The sequence below is a fragment of the Mauremys mutica genome, chromosome 20 (genome assembly GCF_020497125.1).
Source record: "Mauremys mutica isolate MM-2020 ecotype Southern chromosome 20, ASM2049712v1, whole genome shotgun sequence".
In the NCBI taxonomy this organism is placed as follows: domain Eukaryota; kingdom Metazoa; phylum Chordata; order Testudines; family Geoemydidae; genus Mauremys; species Mauremys mutica.
The window spans coordinates 4,237,147-4,252,370 of NC_059091.1; the positions used below are offsets into that span (position 1 = coordinate 4,237,147).

Sequence of the window (15,224 nt, forward strand, 5' to 3'; positions counted from 1 at the left end):
GCTGGGTGGGAACAGGGGCAGCAACGACAGGGGCTCTGGACTGCCAGGGTTCGGGGCTGGCGTCAGGAGGGAACGTTTCCCCCCCACACCGTCAGGGCAGGAGCTGGGGGGTGAAGCCTTCGTCAGGGCAGCATTGACAAGCTCCATGGGCCAGGTGGCTGCTGGGGGCGACCCCCTGGTTCGATGTGGGGTGAGTCCCACAGTCCCTGCCCATAGGGCCGGGGGGGGGGGCACCCTGGATGTGCTGCTAACAAGCCCCAGCCCCTGGATCCTCCCCCACTGTGGCTTCCCCCGACCCCAGGCCTCTGGGGCCGGGGGGGCTGCCCCGGGTCCCATCCAGCCGTGGCTTTCTGGGGGCCGGGGGCTCAGCAGGGGCGGGGCTGCCGGACGAAATCCTCCCCTTGTGCCATCACGTCGCAAAGGCAGCTGGGGGCTCGGCCCCGGGCCCCGGCCTCGCTGTGCCAGGGCTGGTCAGACACCAAGCGAGACGCAGCCCCCGCCCCTGGGAACCAGGCCCCCAGCCGAGATGGGGGCGCTGCCCCCCCCCAGCCAGAGTCCCGGCAGCAGCCCCCCGTGCGTGGGCGCTGGGCAGGGGGGGGCAGGGGCTCTCTGCTGCTGGACTCCCCTAAACCCTTCCGGGGCGACGTTCCTGGGCCAGGGGGATTGGCTGGCCCCCTACGAGCCCCCCGGCTCCCTCCCCGGCTGCGTCCCCGCCCCTCACAGGAGCGTAGTTTTCTCATGGCACATGGTGCGGACGCCCCCACCCGGCCCTGGCCCCCGGGCAGTGTGAGGTCACCGGGATCTGGGCCTCCCCCCACCCGTCTGGGAAGCTCCTGGATTTCACTCCACTGCCTGCCCCCCTCGCCCTGGGAACATCGGGGGGGGGGGGCTGACATCAGCCCAGCCTCCCCCCGCGCCCCTGCCCCAGAGCGCCCGGCCCTCTGCCCCTTGGCCAGACCCCAGCCAGGGGGGCTGAGGGGACAGGACACCCCCCGGCCCCGTCTGGGCTGGGTGGAGCAGGGTTTGGCGGGTGGGCCTGGTCCCACTCCCAGGGGGGTCTTGGGGGGGGGGCTCCTCAGGCCAGTCCCTTGCTCTGGGGAACGACTTTAGGGGCTGGGGCCCTTTTGGGGGGGGAACCTCGTTGGCAGGGGCAGGTGGGGGGACGCCCCACCCTTTGCACAGACCCGGGGCCCATCAGAGGGTCCCTCAGCCCCCCCCAACCCCCATAGCTGGGGCCCAGCTCAGGCTGCTGCCGCGGGCACTGGCTTGTGGGGCAGGCCCCTCGCTGGGGGAGGCTTTGGGGGGTTCCTCTGGCGTCCCAGGCCACAGGCCACAGGCCTGACGGTGGGGAAGGGGGAACAATTGTCCCGGGCCCCGAGCTCAGGGCCCCCGACGTGCTGGGGCCCCACATCTCTTGCTGGGCTGGTGCCCCCCAGAGTTGGGGGGCTCTGAGGAACGAAGGGGGGGGGCTCGTTTGGGAGCGGCAGGCACCCGAGAGCGGAGCAGGGGGCTCAGCCTGCACCTGGTCAGTACGGGTCCCCCAGCCCCCCCATGGGCACTGACACCCCCCCGGCTGCTGGGGGGGGAACAGGCTGCAGCGACTGAGCTCCCAGCCTCCCCCCAGGGCAGGGGGCGTTACGGGGGGAGGGGGAAACTCGCTCAAACGGGAGCCAGGGCCCTAATCACAGAACTCCCAGAAGAGCCGGACTGGGAGGTTTGGGGGCTGAGCCGGGACAGCCCCCCGCCCTCGAGGAAGCCGTGCGGGGGGGTTAATCAGCACAGGATGCGCCGGCGGGGGCACCGCCCACCGCTCGCTCCCTTTCGCGGGGGCCTGCAGCTCTGGGGGGCTCCGGGACAGGATGTGGGGAGAGGGGCCGGCACACGGGGCAGGGGGAGCAAAGCAGATGGGTGGTGACGGCGTTTTACATGGTTACAGTGGGGGGCTGGGAGCCAGCATGCCTGGGTTCTCCCCCTGGCTCTGGGAGGGGAGTGGGGTCCAGTGGTCGGAGCAGGGCGGGCTGGGAGCCAGGACGCCTGGGTTCTCCCCCCGGCTCTGGGAGGGGAGCGGGGCCCAGTGGTCGGAGCAGGGGGGGCTAGGAGCCAGGACGCCTGGGTTCTCCCCCCAGCTCTGGGAGGGGAGCGGGGCCCAGTGGTCGGAGCAGGGGGGCTGGGAGCCAGGACGCCTGGGTTCTTCCCCTGGCTCTGGGAGGGGAGCGGGGCCCAGTGGTCAGAGCAGGGGGGCTGGGAGCCAGGACGCCTGGGTTCGTCCCCTGGCTCTGGGAGGGGAGTGGGGTCTAGTGGTCAGAGCAGGGGGGGCTGGGTGTCAGGGCATCTGGAGCTGAGGCAGCTGCACTGACTCACCCGCTGGTTCAGGCGTCACTTCCCAGATCCCCTGGGCGGGTGGAGAGTTTTATCAGCAAACAAATGTTCTGGTAACTCCCGGTGCCCCCCTCAGGTGTGGGGGGGGATGCAGGCCGGGGGGGGTTTCTGAGGTTGGTTCAGTGACTGTTCTAAGGAAGATGCCGGGCTGAGACTCAGGTAAGTCAGGCAAAGGATGTGAAAATCTCCCCCCGCCCCCCTCCCCCAGGTCTACCAGTGCCCCTCACTCCTGACCCGCAGCCCCTGCTAGCCCAGCCCTGGGCTCCCCCCAGGTCTGCTGGTGCCCCTCACTCCCGACCCGCAGCCCCTGCTAGCCCAGCCCTGGGCTCCCCCCAGGTCTGCTGGTGCCCCTCACTCCCGACCCGCAGCCCCTGCTAGCCCAGCCCTGGGCTCCCCCCAGGTCTGCTGGTGCCCCTCACTCCCGACCCGCAGCCCCTGCTGGCCCAGCCCTGGGCTCCCCGCCCCAGCTCTGCTGGTGCCCCTCACTCCCGACCCGCAGCCCCTGCTAGCCCAGCCCTGGGCTCCCCCCAGGTCTGCTGGTGCCCCTCACTCCCGACCCGCAGCCCCTGCTAGCCCAGCCCTGGGCTCCCCCCAGGTCTGCTGGTGCCCCTCACTCCCGACCCGCAGCCCCTGCTAGCCCGGCCCTGGGCTCCCCCCAGGTCTGCTGGTGCCCCTCACTCCCGCCCCGCAGCCCCTGCTAGCCCAGCCTTGGGCTCCCTCTAGCTCTGCCGTGGCCCCTCACTCCCGACCCGCAGCCCCTGCTAGCCCGGCCCTGGGCTCCCCCCAGCTCTGCCGGTGCCCCTCACTCCCGAGCCGCAGCCCCCCCTTAGTCCATGCCGGGACAATGCTGCTGGACGAGCGGAGTGTTGATGACACAGAAGCGCCCACTGGTGACTCACGTCCCTGGTGCAGAATTTTCACTCCCACTTCCCGCTCTCAAAGTGGCAGCTGGACTCTCCCCACTCGACACCCCCCCACACTGGACACTCCGTCTAGAAGCTGCCCCCCAGTGCGGCGTGGGGGGGAGGCTGTCCCTGGGTGGGGGGAACTGGAGGGTCCCTCACTGGGACGGTGCCTGGCCGCTTCCTGGCCCCGCTCTGGGCTGGAAAGTCCCAGTAATGGGAAGATCTCAGAGCCCCCAGCCTGTGCCAGTCGCGTCCTGCAGGCATCACCCCCTCTCCTACAACTGGGGGAACCGAGCCACACGCCCAGGGTCACGCAGGGAGCCAGTGGCAGAGGGAGGGTTAGAACCCAGGTATCCGGGACCTCCCGGGGCTGGGTGGGGTGGGGCCAGAGGGCGAAGCCGTCCAAGTGAGGGGTGCTGCTGGGGGGGAGGCGTTCCCCAAAGCCCGTGGGGGGGGAGGGCATCTGGAAGAAACAGGCTGAGCTCCCGGGGGGGGGGGGGATCTGCCCACGGCTGGGTCCCTCCTCCCACGATGCCCGTGCCATGGTCCCCAGGCCTGGGCACCCCAGGCCCAGCTAACGCCAGCCCGGCCTAGGAGCGCCAGGGGGCAGCAGGGCGCGCTAACAGCTGAGAGAAAGGGAGGGGCTCCTGCTCTGATGTCATGGGCGGGGATGATGTCATAGCCCTGATGATGATGTCACGGCCTGCCTGGGCTGTGGCAAAATCCCCACCACACCCTTCACGGCCTCTCAGCCAATAGGCTCCCGGGATGAAGATTAACCCCGTCCGCTCTGCCCTGCTCCGTCTCCTGCCATCCCCACTTGGGCCCAGGGCCCAACCTGCCCCGGTGAGCGAGGCAGCGGGAAGGGTCCGAGGGGGCTGGCTTCAGGGCAAGCGGGGGGAAACTGAGGCAGCGAGAGGGGAAGTGACACACCCGAGATCACCGCAACGGCGGCCCTGCCAGGGGCCATGTGAGTGGCTAGTGGACTCTGTTCTGGCCTCGGGGGGGAGGGGGGTCCGGGGGGGGGCGGGGAGGGGGAGGGGTGCGCCCTGTCCTGGCTTTCTCCCCCCCACTGCCTGCTCCCCGCCCCTCCCCCATGGCCTGTACTCCTGGGGTGCTCCCTGCCCCCCAATGCCTGAATGGGGTGACCCCAGCGCCCCCCCTTACTGCCCCCCGGCCCCCTTGCGGGGAGCGGACACCCCGGGCCGCTCCCTCCCCGCCCCGCCCGAATCCCGCCCCCCGCCGTCGGGGCGGGTCCGGGCAGCGGCCCCGGGGCGCCCCGCACTCAGCCCGCGGAGCCGGCGGCAGCCCCGCACCGTGGCCCCGGAGCCCCGCGGGAGACGCGGTGAGGAAGCGGCCGGGCTCTGCCCCCCGGGGCTGGGTGACAGGAGTTGAGCCGGGGCTCGGGGGCTAGTTGGGGGGCTGGGCTGAGGGGCGATTTGTGGGGCAGGGATCGGAGCAGGGGGGGGGGGCTGGGAGTGGAGTGGGGGGCTGGCTCGGGGGCTGGGATCAGAGGGGGGACCGGCTGGGGGGCTGGGAGTGGAGTGGGGGGCTGGCTGGGGGGCTGGGATCAGAGGGGGGACCGGCTGGGGGGCTGGGATCAGAGGGGGGGCTGGCTGGGGGGCTGGGAGTGGAGTGGGGGGCTGGCTGGGGGGCTGGGATCAGAGGGGGGACCGGCTGGGGGGCTGGGAGTGGAGTGGGGTGGTTGGCTTTGCTGATTGTGTTTATTAATTAGCAAATTAATTAGTGACGTGGGGGGAAGCAGAGTCAGATTCCTCCTTCGCTCTGAGGGTCTTGGGGGCACAGGGCTGGTGACCCTGGGGCTGGGTCGGGGTCGCTCACTGGGGGAGTTTTACCCCCGTCCATGTGCCTGCTGGGGGGAATTGCAGTGGGGAGGGGTGTGTGGTGTGTGCAGTGTGTGTGTGTGTGTGTGTGTGTGTGTCAGGGTTATGTGTGGTGTGTGTACATCAGGTGGTTGTGCATGGTTGTGTGTGTGTGTCAGGTGGTTGTGCGTGGCAGTTGTGCGAGGTGTGTCAGGTGGTTGTGCATGATGTGTGTGTGTGTGTGTCAGGTGGTTGTCTGTGGCAGTTGTGCGAGGTGTGTCAGGTGGTTGTGCATGGTGTGTGTGTGTGTCAGGGCTGTGCATAGTGTGTGTGTGTGTCAGGTGGTTGTGCATGGCAGTTGTGCGAGGTGTCAGGCGGTTGTGCACAGTGTGTGTGTCAAGTGGTTGTGCATGGCAGTTGTGCGAGGTGTGTCAGGTGGTTGTGCACAGTGTGCGTGTGTCAGGGTTGCTGTGCATGGTGTGTGTGTGTCAGGCGGTTGTGCGTGGCAGTTGTGCGAGATGTGTCAGGCGGTTGTGCACGGGGTGTGTGTGTGTGTATCAGGTGGTTGTGCATGGCAGTTGTACGAGGTGCGTGAGGTGGTTGTGCATGGTGGGTGGGTGTCAGGGCTGTGCACGGTATGTGTGTGTCAGGTGGTTGTGCATGGCAGTTTTGTGAGGTGTGTCAGGCGGTTGTGCACGGTGTGTGTGTGTGTCAGATGGTTGTGCACAGTGTGTGTGTGTGTCAGGTGGTTGTGCATGGCAGTTGTGCAAGGTGTGTCAGGTGGTTGTGCACGGTGTGTGTGTGTCTGGGTTGCTGTGCACTGTGTGTGTGTGTGTCAGGTGGTTGTGCGTGGTAGTTGTGCGAGGTGTCAGGCAGTTGTGCGCGGTGTGTGTGTGTCAGGGTTGCTGTACATGCTCTTGCCCAGCAGTCGCTCTTTGCTGGTAGTTTTCTGGCTACGGGGTGTCGCCCCCTCGCTCCTGGGGGCCCTCGGGAGGTGGGTCCTGGTCCCTGGGCTCCTGGGCCCATCCCCCTTGTGGAGGTGGGGTGGGGGGCAGGGCAGCGTACCGGGGGCCCAACTCGTGCCCCCAGAGCAGTGCGGCCCCGGTGGGCTGGACGGTCCAAGGGCCCTGGGGTGGGATATTGGGCTCCTGGGTGGCTGGGCCACTAGCCCCCTGCCTGCGGCTCTGCCATGCACCCTCTGCTCTGGGTCCTCCCAGGCCCGATCACTGGCCTCTGGCTACAGATGGGGAAACTGAGGCCCAGAAAGGGAGGGAGTCACCCCAGGTCACACAGCGAGTCGGGGCAGAGCTGGGGCTAGAACCCAGGAGTCCTGATTCCTCCTCCCCCGCTCTAACCACTAGCCCCCACTCCCCTCCAGAGCTGGGGATAGAACCCAGGAGTCCTGGGCCCAGCCTCTCTCATTTGAGATGTAACATGCTGCCAAGTCTCTGTCACATCCGACTTCCTGGGCGCCCTGCCCAGCCCGGCTGCCCGGGGAAGCTGGCGGCGCCCGGGCTGCGTGATGGACGGGGCTGGGCTGCTGAGCCGGGGTGGAGGCTGCGGCTGGTATCTCAGCGGGTACCTGCCTCGTACAGGTACCACCCTGCACACATCTTCAAAGGCACCTGATGGGGTGGGGCTGGCCCGGGGGCGCCAGGCTGGGCCGTGTGCCCGGGAGCCCGGCTGCGTGGGGAACCTGCACCGAGCCGGGCCCTGCGGGAAGGGGCGCCGGGTCCCTGCTCCCCTCCTGCCCCGCTTGGGGCAACACCCCGACTTGATGGCCCCAGCCCCCACTGTCCCCAGTAGGCTGGGCTAGCAGGGGCTGCGGGTCGGGAGTGAGGGGCACCGGCAGAGCTGGGGGTGGGGAGCCCAGGGCTGGGCTAGCAGGGGCTGCGGGTCGGGAGTGAGGGGCACCGGCAGAGCTGGGGGTGGGGAGCCCAGGGCTGGGCTAGCAGGGGCTGCAGGTCGGGAGTGAGGGGCACCTGCAGGGCTGGGGGAGGGGTGTGGAGTCTGCACACTCCCCAGCTGTCCAAGACTCTGACTAGAGTTACCCCGATGCCCAGGTGGGTCCCTGGGTTTGGCAGCTGCCTCTGACTCCCCCCATGTGAGTGTGTGAAACCACAGCCCAGCGCCGCCCCCCTGCCCAGCCCTGAGCCCCCCTCCTCCGGCCCAGTGCCTGCGTGTGCGTGTTGTTGTGCATTTGGGCCTCTGACTGCGTGTGTGTGACTGCGTGTGTTGTGCATCTGTGTGTGGTGTGCATACGTGTGTGTGCTGTGCATCCATGCATGGTGTGCATACGTGTGTGTGACTGCGTGTGTTGTGCATCTGTGTGTGGTGTGCATACGTGTGTGTGACTTTGTGTGATGTGCATACGTGTCTGTGCCTGCGTGTGACGGCGTGTCTGTGCGTGTGACGGCGTGTGGGACTGCAGGGCCCCATGTCTGCTGCCCTCCGCTCGGCTCTGGTGCCCCCCCGGGCTGTTCCTGGGGGTCCTCCCCCATTCCTGGGCGGGTAGGAGCTCTGGCCACGGGGCCAGGTCTGGGACCCGCTGTCTGGGGGGTCGGGGCCAGGACACCAGATGGGTTCCAAGGGAGCTGCCCCCCCCGGGCCGGTGCATGCAGGGGGGGCAGCGAGGGCACCGGCACATGCAGCCCAGACGCCCGTATGATGGGCTGGCTCCAGCTCTCCGCTCCCCTCCAGCTCTGGCTGCCTGGGCCCGGGGGGCACCGGGAAGGCGCTGAACCTCCCCCCCCACCGGGGCCAGGCAGCCCCCAGCCTCAGGGGAAAGCGGTGGTGATGGGGGTGGTATTTACCCCATCCCGGCTGGTCTCAGTGCCAGGGGACGAGCCTGCCCCACGCTGCCCCTGAGCCAGCCTGTTCCCTGCCCCGCCCCTGGGCGCTGACGTGGGGCTGGCAGCCCAGCGCAGGGTTTCCACAGGCCCCTGTGCCCCGGGCTGCGTCAGGGGCCAGGCCTGGGAGCATTCAGCTCCCACCCCCTGCCCGCCCTGGGGAGCCCCCCTGTTCCCACGGGGTCCCCGGCAGGGCGGGGGCGGGAACTGAGTCAGCGAGCGGGGCAGGAAACGGCCCCTTCTCTGCGCTCCAGCGAGCGCCCGCTGGGGGTGTGCGGCCTGCGAGTGCTGCGGCCGCGTCTCCGGCTGCTGGCCCGGTCCGGCCCCGTGTGCTCAGCGCCTGCGAGGGACCCGCCTGCCCTCGGCCCCTCCTGGGGGCACCTGGGCCCCACACGCTGACATAGGCCCAGCGCCAGGGCAGGGGAGCCGCTGGGATCCAGAGCGTAACGAACCCACGGGGCAGGGACTGGCCCAGCTACTGGTGCCCCTCACTCCCGACCCGCAGCCCCTGCCAGCCCAGCCCTGGGTTCCCCCAGCTCTGCCGGTGCCCCTCACTCCCGACCCGCAGCCCCTGCCAGCCCAGCCCTGGGTTCCCCCAGCTCTGCCGGTGCCCCTCACTCCCGACCCACAGCCCCTGCCAGCCCAGCCCTGGGCTCCCCCCCGCACAGCTCTGCCGGTGCCCCTCACTCCCGACCCGCAGCCCCTGCCAGCCCGACCCTGGGTTCCCCCCTCAGCTCTGCCGGTGCCCCTCACTCCCGACCCGCAGCCCCCTGCCAGCCCAGCCCTGGGTTCCCCCAGCTCTGCCGGTGCCCCTCACTCCCGACCCGCAGCCCCTGCTAGCCCGGCCCTGGGCTCCCCCCCCAGCTCTGCCGGTGCCCCTCACTCCCGACCCGCAGCCCCTGCTAGCCCGGCCCTGGGCTCCCCCCCAAGCTCTGCCGGTGCCCCTCACTCCTGACCCGCATCCCCAGTCGGAGGTGAGGATGGGGCCAGGTTCTCTCCAGCGTGGAGAGTCTCTGCCCCGGGCGGGGGCAGGGGGAGCTGCAGCTTCCCACCCCCTCAGCCTCCTCCGGCAGGAAGTGAAACAGCTTCTCCTGGAAACCTCCTGTCACACCCCCCATCCCCCAGCTCCCAGCATGACGGGGCAGGGGCAGCCCCACGGGGCAGGGGCAGCCCCAGAGAAGCTGGCGGGGGAGGGGATCCATCTAAGGAAAGCAAAAGTCCTGCAAGGTGGAGAACAGGGAGGTGAAGCTGGGTCCTAGGGGAGCCCCCAGCCCAGCCCTGCCGGTGCCCCTCACTCCCGACCCGCAGCCCCCTGCTAGCCCAGCCCTGCCGGTGCCCCTCACTCCCGACCCGCAGCCCCCTGCTGGCCCAGCCCTGGGCTCCACCCATCAGCCCCTGGGTGCCGGGGCAGGTTCTGGATACGCAGGCCAGGCTCGGGGGAGGAGCGGGTGGTGGCGAGGGTGCTAACCCCGTCCCCGGCTGTCTCCCCGCCCCACACTCCTGGCACCCGGGCGAAGATGGTGTCACGGCTGCAGCGAGGGGCTGCCAGCTCCCTGCCCCCGCGCTCCCCTCTGTGCGGGGTCCTGGGGAGTTTCCAGGCCTCGTTCTTCCCCCCGGCCCCCAAGGGCCCTGCAGGGCCCGGCTCCCCCGGCCGCCTGCCCGCAGATCTCGCTTGTGGTGAGTCTGACTCAGAACAGAACAGGCCACAGCAGCCCCTGTCCCTGCCCGGGGAGACTTGGCCAGTAGCTGCCAGGCTCCCTGCCTCCCCCTCGTCTTCGTGTGCTGGAGACCCTACAAAAACAAACCAGGGTGAGCATGTGACTGGGGGGGGATCAGCTTCAAGCCTCCTCAAGGTTATTGTAAGGAATCGTGTGCGCACGTTTGCGTGTGTGTGTGTGTGTGTGTGTGTGTGTATGTGCACACGTTTGCGTGTGCGGTGAATGGGGTGTGTGTGTGCGCGCGTGCATGTTTGTGTGTGTGTGTGTGTGGGCACATTTGCGTGTGCGGTGAATGGGGTGTGTGTGTGCGCGTGTGCATGTTTGCGTGTGTGTGTGTGGGTGTGCACACGTTTGCGTGTGCGGTGAATGGGGGGGGTGTGGGGGGTGTCGCATGTGCCCCTCATGTACTGGAAGGGGGTTCAGGGCTCTGCAGCCGTGTGCGCTGGCGGGTTTAACCCTCGCAGGCCTGGCTCTCGCTGGCTGGCTGGTATTTCTGGGCCTGTCCCAGGCGCGGGCACTCGGTGGTTGCCCAGGCCCTGGCACGGTGCCCGCGGGGCGACAGGAGGTCTCCAGACCCCCCGCCGGTGTCAGGGGAATTCCCGGGGCTGCCGGGAACCAAAGGCCTTTCGCCAGGGCCCCTCCAGGCACGCGCGGCGCTGGGGGGCTGCAGGACGCAGCCCAGCCCCAGCGAGGGTTTTCAGGGCTGCGCCCCCCCGGGAGGGACAAACAGCTCTCGGGGTGGCCTAGGTGATACTTGGTCCTGGCACGAGAGGCCTGGACGTCTCGAGGTCCCTTCCAGTCCTGTGATTCTCTGCCATGAGACCCCACCAGCTGCTCCGGCGGGATCTCCACCCCGCGCCCCCCCGCAGCAGGGCAGCGCAGAGGCCACACCCTCGCCTGGGCCGATTTCCGCCCCCCCCCTCCCCGTGGGGGGCTGCTCGGCCTCGGTGCAGGCCAGGGCTGGGCCTTGGGCGTTCTCACACCTGTTCCTGCAGCGCCTGGGGCCGGATGTGCAAGGGGAGCTCCGCCCGTGCTGCCTGGGCCACAGGGCGGGTGGCAAGTGGGGAGTCCCCCCAGAGCCTGCCCTGGGGCTTGACGAGGCTGTGTGGGGCTGGAGCTGCTGGGCCAGGCAGGTGATGTAGGGGGGGATTCGGGGCAGGGGGGATTCAGGGTGCAGGCCCCAGAGGGGCTGCCCGAGTTTCTCTCCCCGTCCCTGACTGGCTCCCGTCTCTCCTGCTGCAGCGCTGGCTTTCAGGGGGGGCAGGGACCCCCGGGAGACTGAGCTGAGCCAGGACCCCAGCTCCACGGCTGCCCTCCTGCCGGCGCCCAGAGACCAAGGCAGAGCCGTGGGCGAAATGCACCAGAGACGCAGTCACCCGGACCCCAACCACGGTAAGGCCTAGCGGCAAACTCCACCTTCAGCACCAGCCCGGCCCTCTCCAGGGGGTGTCCCAGCCTGGGTCTGCCCCACAGCTCTGCTGGTGCCCCTCACTCCTGACCTGCAGCCCCTGCCAGCCCAGCCCTGGGCTCCGCCACCAGCTCTGCCGGTGCCCCTCACTCCCGACCCGCAGCCACTGCTAGCCCAGCCCTGGGCTCCCCCACCCAGCTCTGCCGGTGCCCCTCACTCCCAACCCGCAGCCCCTGCCAGCCCAGCCCTGGGCTCCCCCCTTACCCAGCTCTGCCGGTGCCCCTCACTCCCGACCCGCAGACCCTGCTAGCCCAGCCCTGGGCTCCCCACCCCCAGCTCTGCCGGTGCCCCTCACTCCCGACCCGCAGCCCCCCCAACCAGCCCTGGCTGCTGCTGTGCCTGGCGACGCTGCTCTCTCTCCCCAGGTCGGACTCCGGAGCCCCCTGAAGCGCCAGCGCCGTGGCCGGGTGCCCCGTCCTGCGAGTGCGAATCTCGCGCCTTCGACTGCCTGAGCCAGCGCGCCCGGCTCCGGCTCCAGGGGGCCCTGGGGGGCACGGCCCAGCTCAGCCAGCACGTGGCCACACACTGCCGGCCCCCAGCCCGCCCCACCCCCAGCCAGGTGCGGCGCAGCCAGTGCCGGGGGGCGGGGGGACCCCTGGGGCCTGGGCGTGGCAGGGAAGGTGGGGGAGGCTGAGCCCTGAGAGGAGTGGGGGGCAGGGGGAACCAAGGGGAAGCTGGGGCGGGGGCAGTGGGGGTGCGGGGAGCTCTGGGGAGCTCGGGGGGGGGGAGCAGGGAACTCGGGGGGGGGACAGCTCCGTCCAGCCCCTAACGATGGGGGTTTGTCTCGGGGCAGGCGGAGACGCGGCCGTTCAGGTGCCCGGCCTGCGGGAAGGGCTTCAAATACAAACACCACCTGAAAGAGCATGAACGAATCCACAGCGGTGAGACCCCCCCTGCTCCCCCTGCTCCCCCCAATAACCCCCCCGCTGTCAGCGCATCCACAGCAGAGAGACCCCCCTGCTCCGCCTGCTCCCCCCAACCCCCCAATAACCCCCCCCGTCAGCGCATCCACAGCGGTGAGACCCCCCTGCTCCCCCCAACCCCTCCCGCTGTCAGCGCATCCACAGCGGTGAGACCCCCCTGCTCTCCCCAAGCTCCCCCCACTGTCACCGCATCCACAGCGGTGAGACTCTCCTGCTCCCCCCGTCCCCCCAACAACCCCCCCGCTGTCAACGCATCCACAGCAGAGAGACCCCCCATCCCCCTCTGTCCCTCCACTCTCCTCCCTCCCCCCACCACTGTCAGCGCATCCACAGCGCTGAGGCCCCCCCAGCCTCCCATGCAGCCCATGCCCCCCATGTCCCAGCGCTCGGGTGAGAGTGGGGGGATGGGATGGGCCCCGCGTCTGCGCGTCTTTTTCTCACCCCCTGCGGCTCTCAGAGCTCGTGTCCCTGTCCCCCCCCCCAGCACTGACCCCTGTCTCCGTCCCCCCCCAGGCGAGAAGCCCTACGAATGTGCCACCTGCCAGAAGCGCTTCTCCCATTCCGGCTCCTACAGCTCCCACCTCAGCTCCCACCGCTGCCTGCTGCCCTCCCCCCCGGCCCCATGGGAGAGCCGCCCATGTGCTGCCAGGCCCCGGGGGGGCCGCACTGGGGGCTGCGGGGCCTACGGCAGAGACCTCCGCTTCCCGCACAGCCCCGGCCCAGCCCGGCCCCTTCTGGGCCCCCCTGACCTGGGAATGGAGGGACCCAGAGATGCCAATGGGCCAGGGCCTGGCCCTGACCGGGGCCCCCCCGAGACCCCCACCATGGAGCAGCCCTTGGACCTGTCTCTGCCCAAGCCAGGCAAGGAGCCGGAGCCCGGCCCGGTGCCCTACGAGCCCCTCTACCTGCCCACCTCCCTCTGCCCCCTCTTCCCAGCCTTCCTGTCCAGCACCCTCAGCCATCTCCTCCCGCACGGGGCCCCTCGGCTGCACGGGAACCCGGACCTGCCGGCCCCCCAGTTCCTGCCCTTTCTGCTCTGCCCATACGGGGCGGAGTCGGAGCCAGCACTGCCCACGGGCCACTGGGAGCAACACGGGCCTCCGGTGAGAAACTGCCCTGGGAAAGTGGGGCTGCGGGTCGGGAGTGAGGGGCACCGGCAGAGGTGTGGGGAGCCCAGGGCCGGGCTAGCAGGGGTTGCGGGTCAGGAGTGAGGGGCACCAGCAGAGCTGGGTGTGGGGGGAGCCCAGGGCTGGGCTAGCAGGGGCTGCGGGTTGGGAGTGAGGGGCACCGGCAGAGCTGGGGGGTGTTGCATTCCCTGGTTTGGCCCGTGCCGGCCGGGGGTGGGGGGGCTGCAGAGTTCCCTGCCTCAGCCCCACTGACGGCCCCATTCCTGCCCCAGGGAGCCGGGGGGCGCCCCCTGCAGGCAGGCAGGGAGCCGGGGGGCGGCCGGAGGCGGTTACGCAGGACCCCTGACGGGCTGTATCTGTGCGAACTCTGCCCCAAAACCTTCCGGAAGAGCAGCTCCTTCCTGCGGCACCAGTACGAGCACACGGGTGAGCTGGGGGGGCCCAGTGGGGGGGGGGAGCTGGGGTTGGGGGAAGGGGGCTGGGATTGGGGAGCCGGGGGGGGGGTCTCAGCAGGGAAGGCGGGGAGATCCCGGCGGGGGGGGGCGGGATTGGGGGGCTGGGGGATCCTGGCGGGGGGTCCCAGCAGGGAAGGTGGGGAGATCCCGGCGGGGGGGGTGGGATTGGGGGGGCCCAGGGATTCCAGCAGGGGGTCCCAGCAGGGAAGGTGGGGAGATCCCGGCGGGGGGGCGGGATTGGGGGGCTGGGGGATCCTGGCGGGGGGGTCCCAGCAGGGAAGGTGGGGAGATCCCGGCGGGGGGCGGGATTGGGGGGCCCGGGGATCCCGGCGGGGGGTCCCAGCAGGGAAGGTGGGAGATCCCGGCAGGGGGCGGGATTGGGGGGCCGGGGGTTCCCCGCACTGACGTGCCCGTCCCCGCAGGGAGGCGCCCGCACGGCTGCCCGCTCTGCCCCAAGGCCTTCAAGCACAAGCACCACCTGGCGGAACACGCCCGGCTGCACTCGGGGGAGCGCCCGTTCCAGTGCGCCCGCTGCGCCCGCCGCTTCGCCCACTCCGGCTCCTACTCGCAGCACGTCAACCACCGGCAGGGCTGCTGCCGGGCCTGGGGTGCCCCTGCCCCCCGTGGGGAGACCCCTGCTCCCAGCCGTGCACCCCAGGGGGAGATCCCCACCCCCCACGGGGAGATCCTGGCCCCCGCCCCCTGCGGGGAGGCCCCTGCCCCCCACAGGGAGACCCCCGCCCCCAGCTGCACACCTCAGGGGGAGACCCCCGCCCCCCACAGGGAGATCCTGGCCCCTGCCCCCCATGGGGAGACCCCTGCCCTCCCCAGGGAGACCCCCACCCTCAGCCGCACACCCCATGGGGAGACCCCCGCCCCCCATGGGGAGACTCCCACCCTCAGCCGCACACCCCATGGGGAGACCCCTGCCCCCGAAGGGGGAGAGCCTGGCCCCCTGTTACCAGGGCGACACCCCGGCCTCCATCCCTCACAGGGAGATCCTGGCCCCCACCCACTGTCACCAGGGTGACACACCGGCCCCCATCTCCCATGGGGAGACCCCAGGCACCCCCACCCCGGGCACCAGGACCTCAGGGAGCCCCCACTGGGCTCCCCCCCCGCGACTCTCCCGTCAGGCCAGGCCAGGCCCCCCAGCGTCGGGGTGGGCAGCTGGCAGGCGCCTGCTGGGGCTCCCTCCCCCCACCCATGGCGCTGGGCAGGCACCGCGGGCACCCGCCCAGAGCCCGCAGTTCATGCTGCTCAGCAGAGCCTGTAGCGGCAAAGCTTCCTGCCCTCCCAGCCGGGCCCCAGTGCGAGTCCTGCCACCCCCCCGGCCCCGGCCCCGGCGCACCCAGGGAGTTTCGCTCTGCGGCCCATGAAGGACCCTGGCAGCGCGTGGCACAACCTCCGGCTCGGGGGGGGGGGGTTGTTCTGATTGTAAACTGGGGAGAGAAATCAATAAATAAATAACCCCCCCCCCCCCCCGGCATGGCTGAGTCCATCGCGGAGCGGGGCCGATGCCCTCAGGACAGTGGGGTGGGGGGCACTCAGTGCGGGGCGCAATGGGGTTGCTGCCC

The 15,224-nt window shown here is 70.4% G+C and overlaps 1 protein-coding gene across 1 annotated transcript; it reads left to right on the forward strand.

Annotated features, from left to right (window-relative positions):
• Positions 1–9,473: 9,473 nt before the first annotated feature.
• On the forward strand, positions 9,474–14,677 carry LOC123353762 (zinc finger E-box-binding homeobox 1-like). Its single transcript, XM_044995172.1, has 8 exons — positions 9,474–9,765; positions 10,917–11,066; positions 11,508–11,701; positions 11,936–12,023; positions 12,579–13,168; positions 13,465–13,618; positions 14,070–14,338; positions 14,642–14,677. The coding sequence occupies exons 1-8, from the start codon at positions 9,474–9,476 to the stop codon at positions 14,675–14,677; spliced, it is 1,773 nt and encodes a 590-aa protein (XP_044851107.1).
• Positions 14,678–15,224: the final 547 nt, after the last annotated feature.

Excerpts from the sequence above, each read along its gene's own strand:
- LOC123353762 (XM_044995172.1), top strand. The coding sequence starts at position 9,474 with ATGGTGTCACGGCTGCAGCGAGGGGCTGCCAGCTCCCTGCCCCCGCGC. Across the intron at positions 12,024-12,578 it reads GCATGAACGAATCCACAGCG|GCGAGAAGCCCTACGAATGT; the intron begins GTGAGACCCCCC and ends GTCCCCCCCCAG. Across the intron at positions 13,619-14,069 it reads GCACCAGTACGAGCACACGG|GGAGGCGCCCGCACGGCTGC; the intron begins GTGAGCTGGGGG and ends CCGTCCCCGCAG.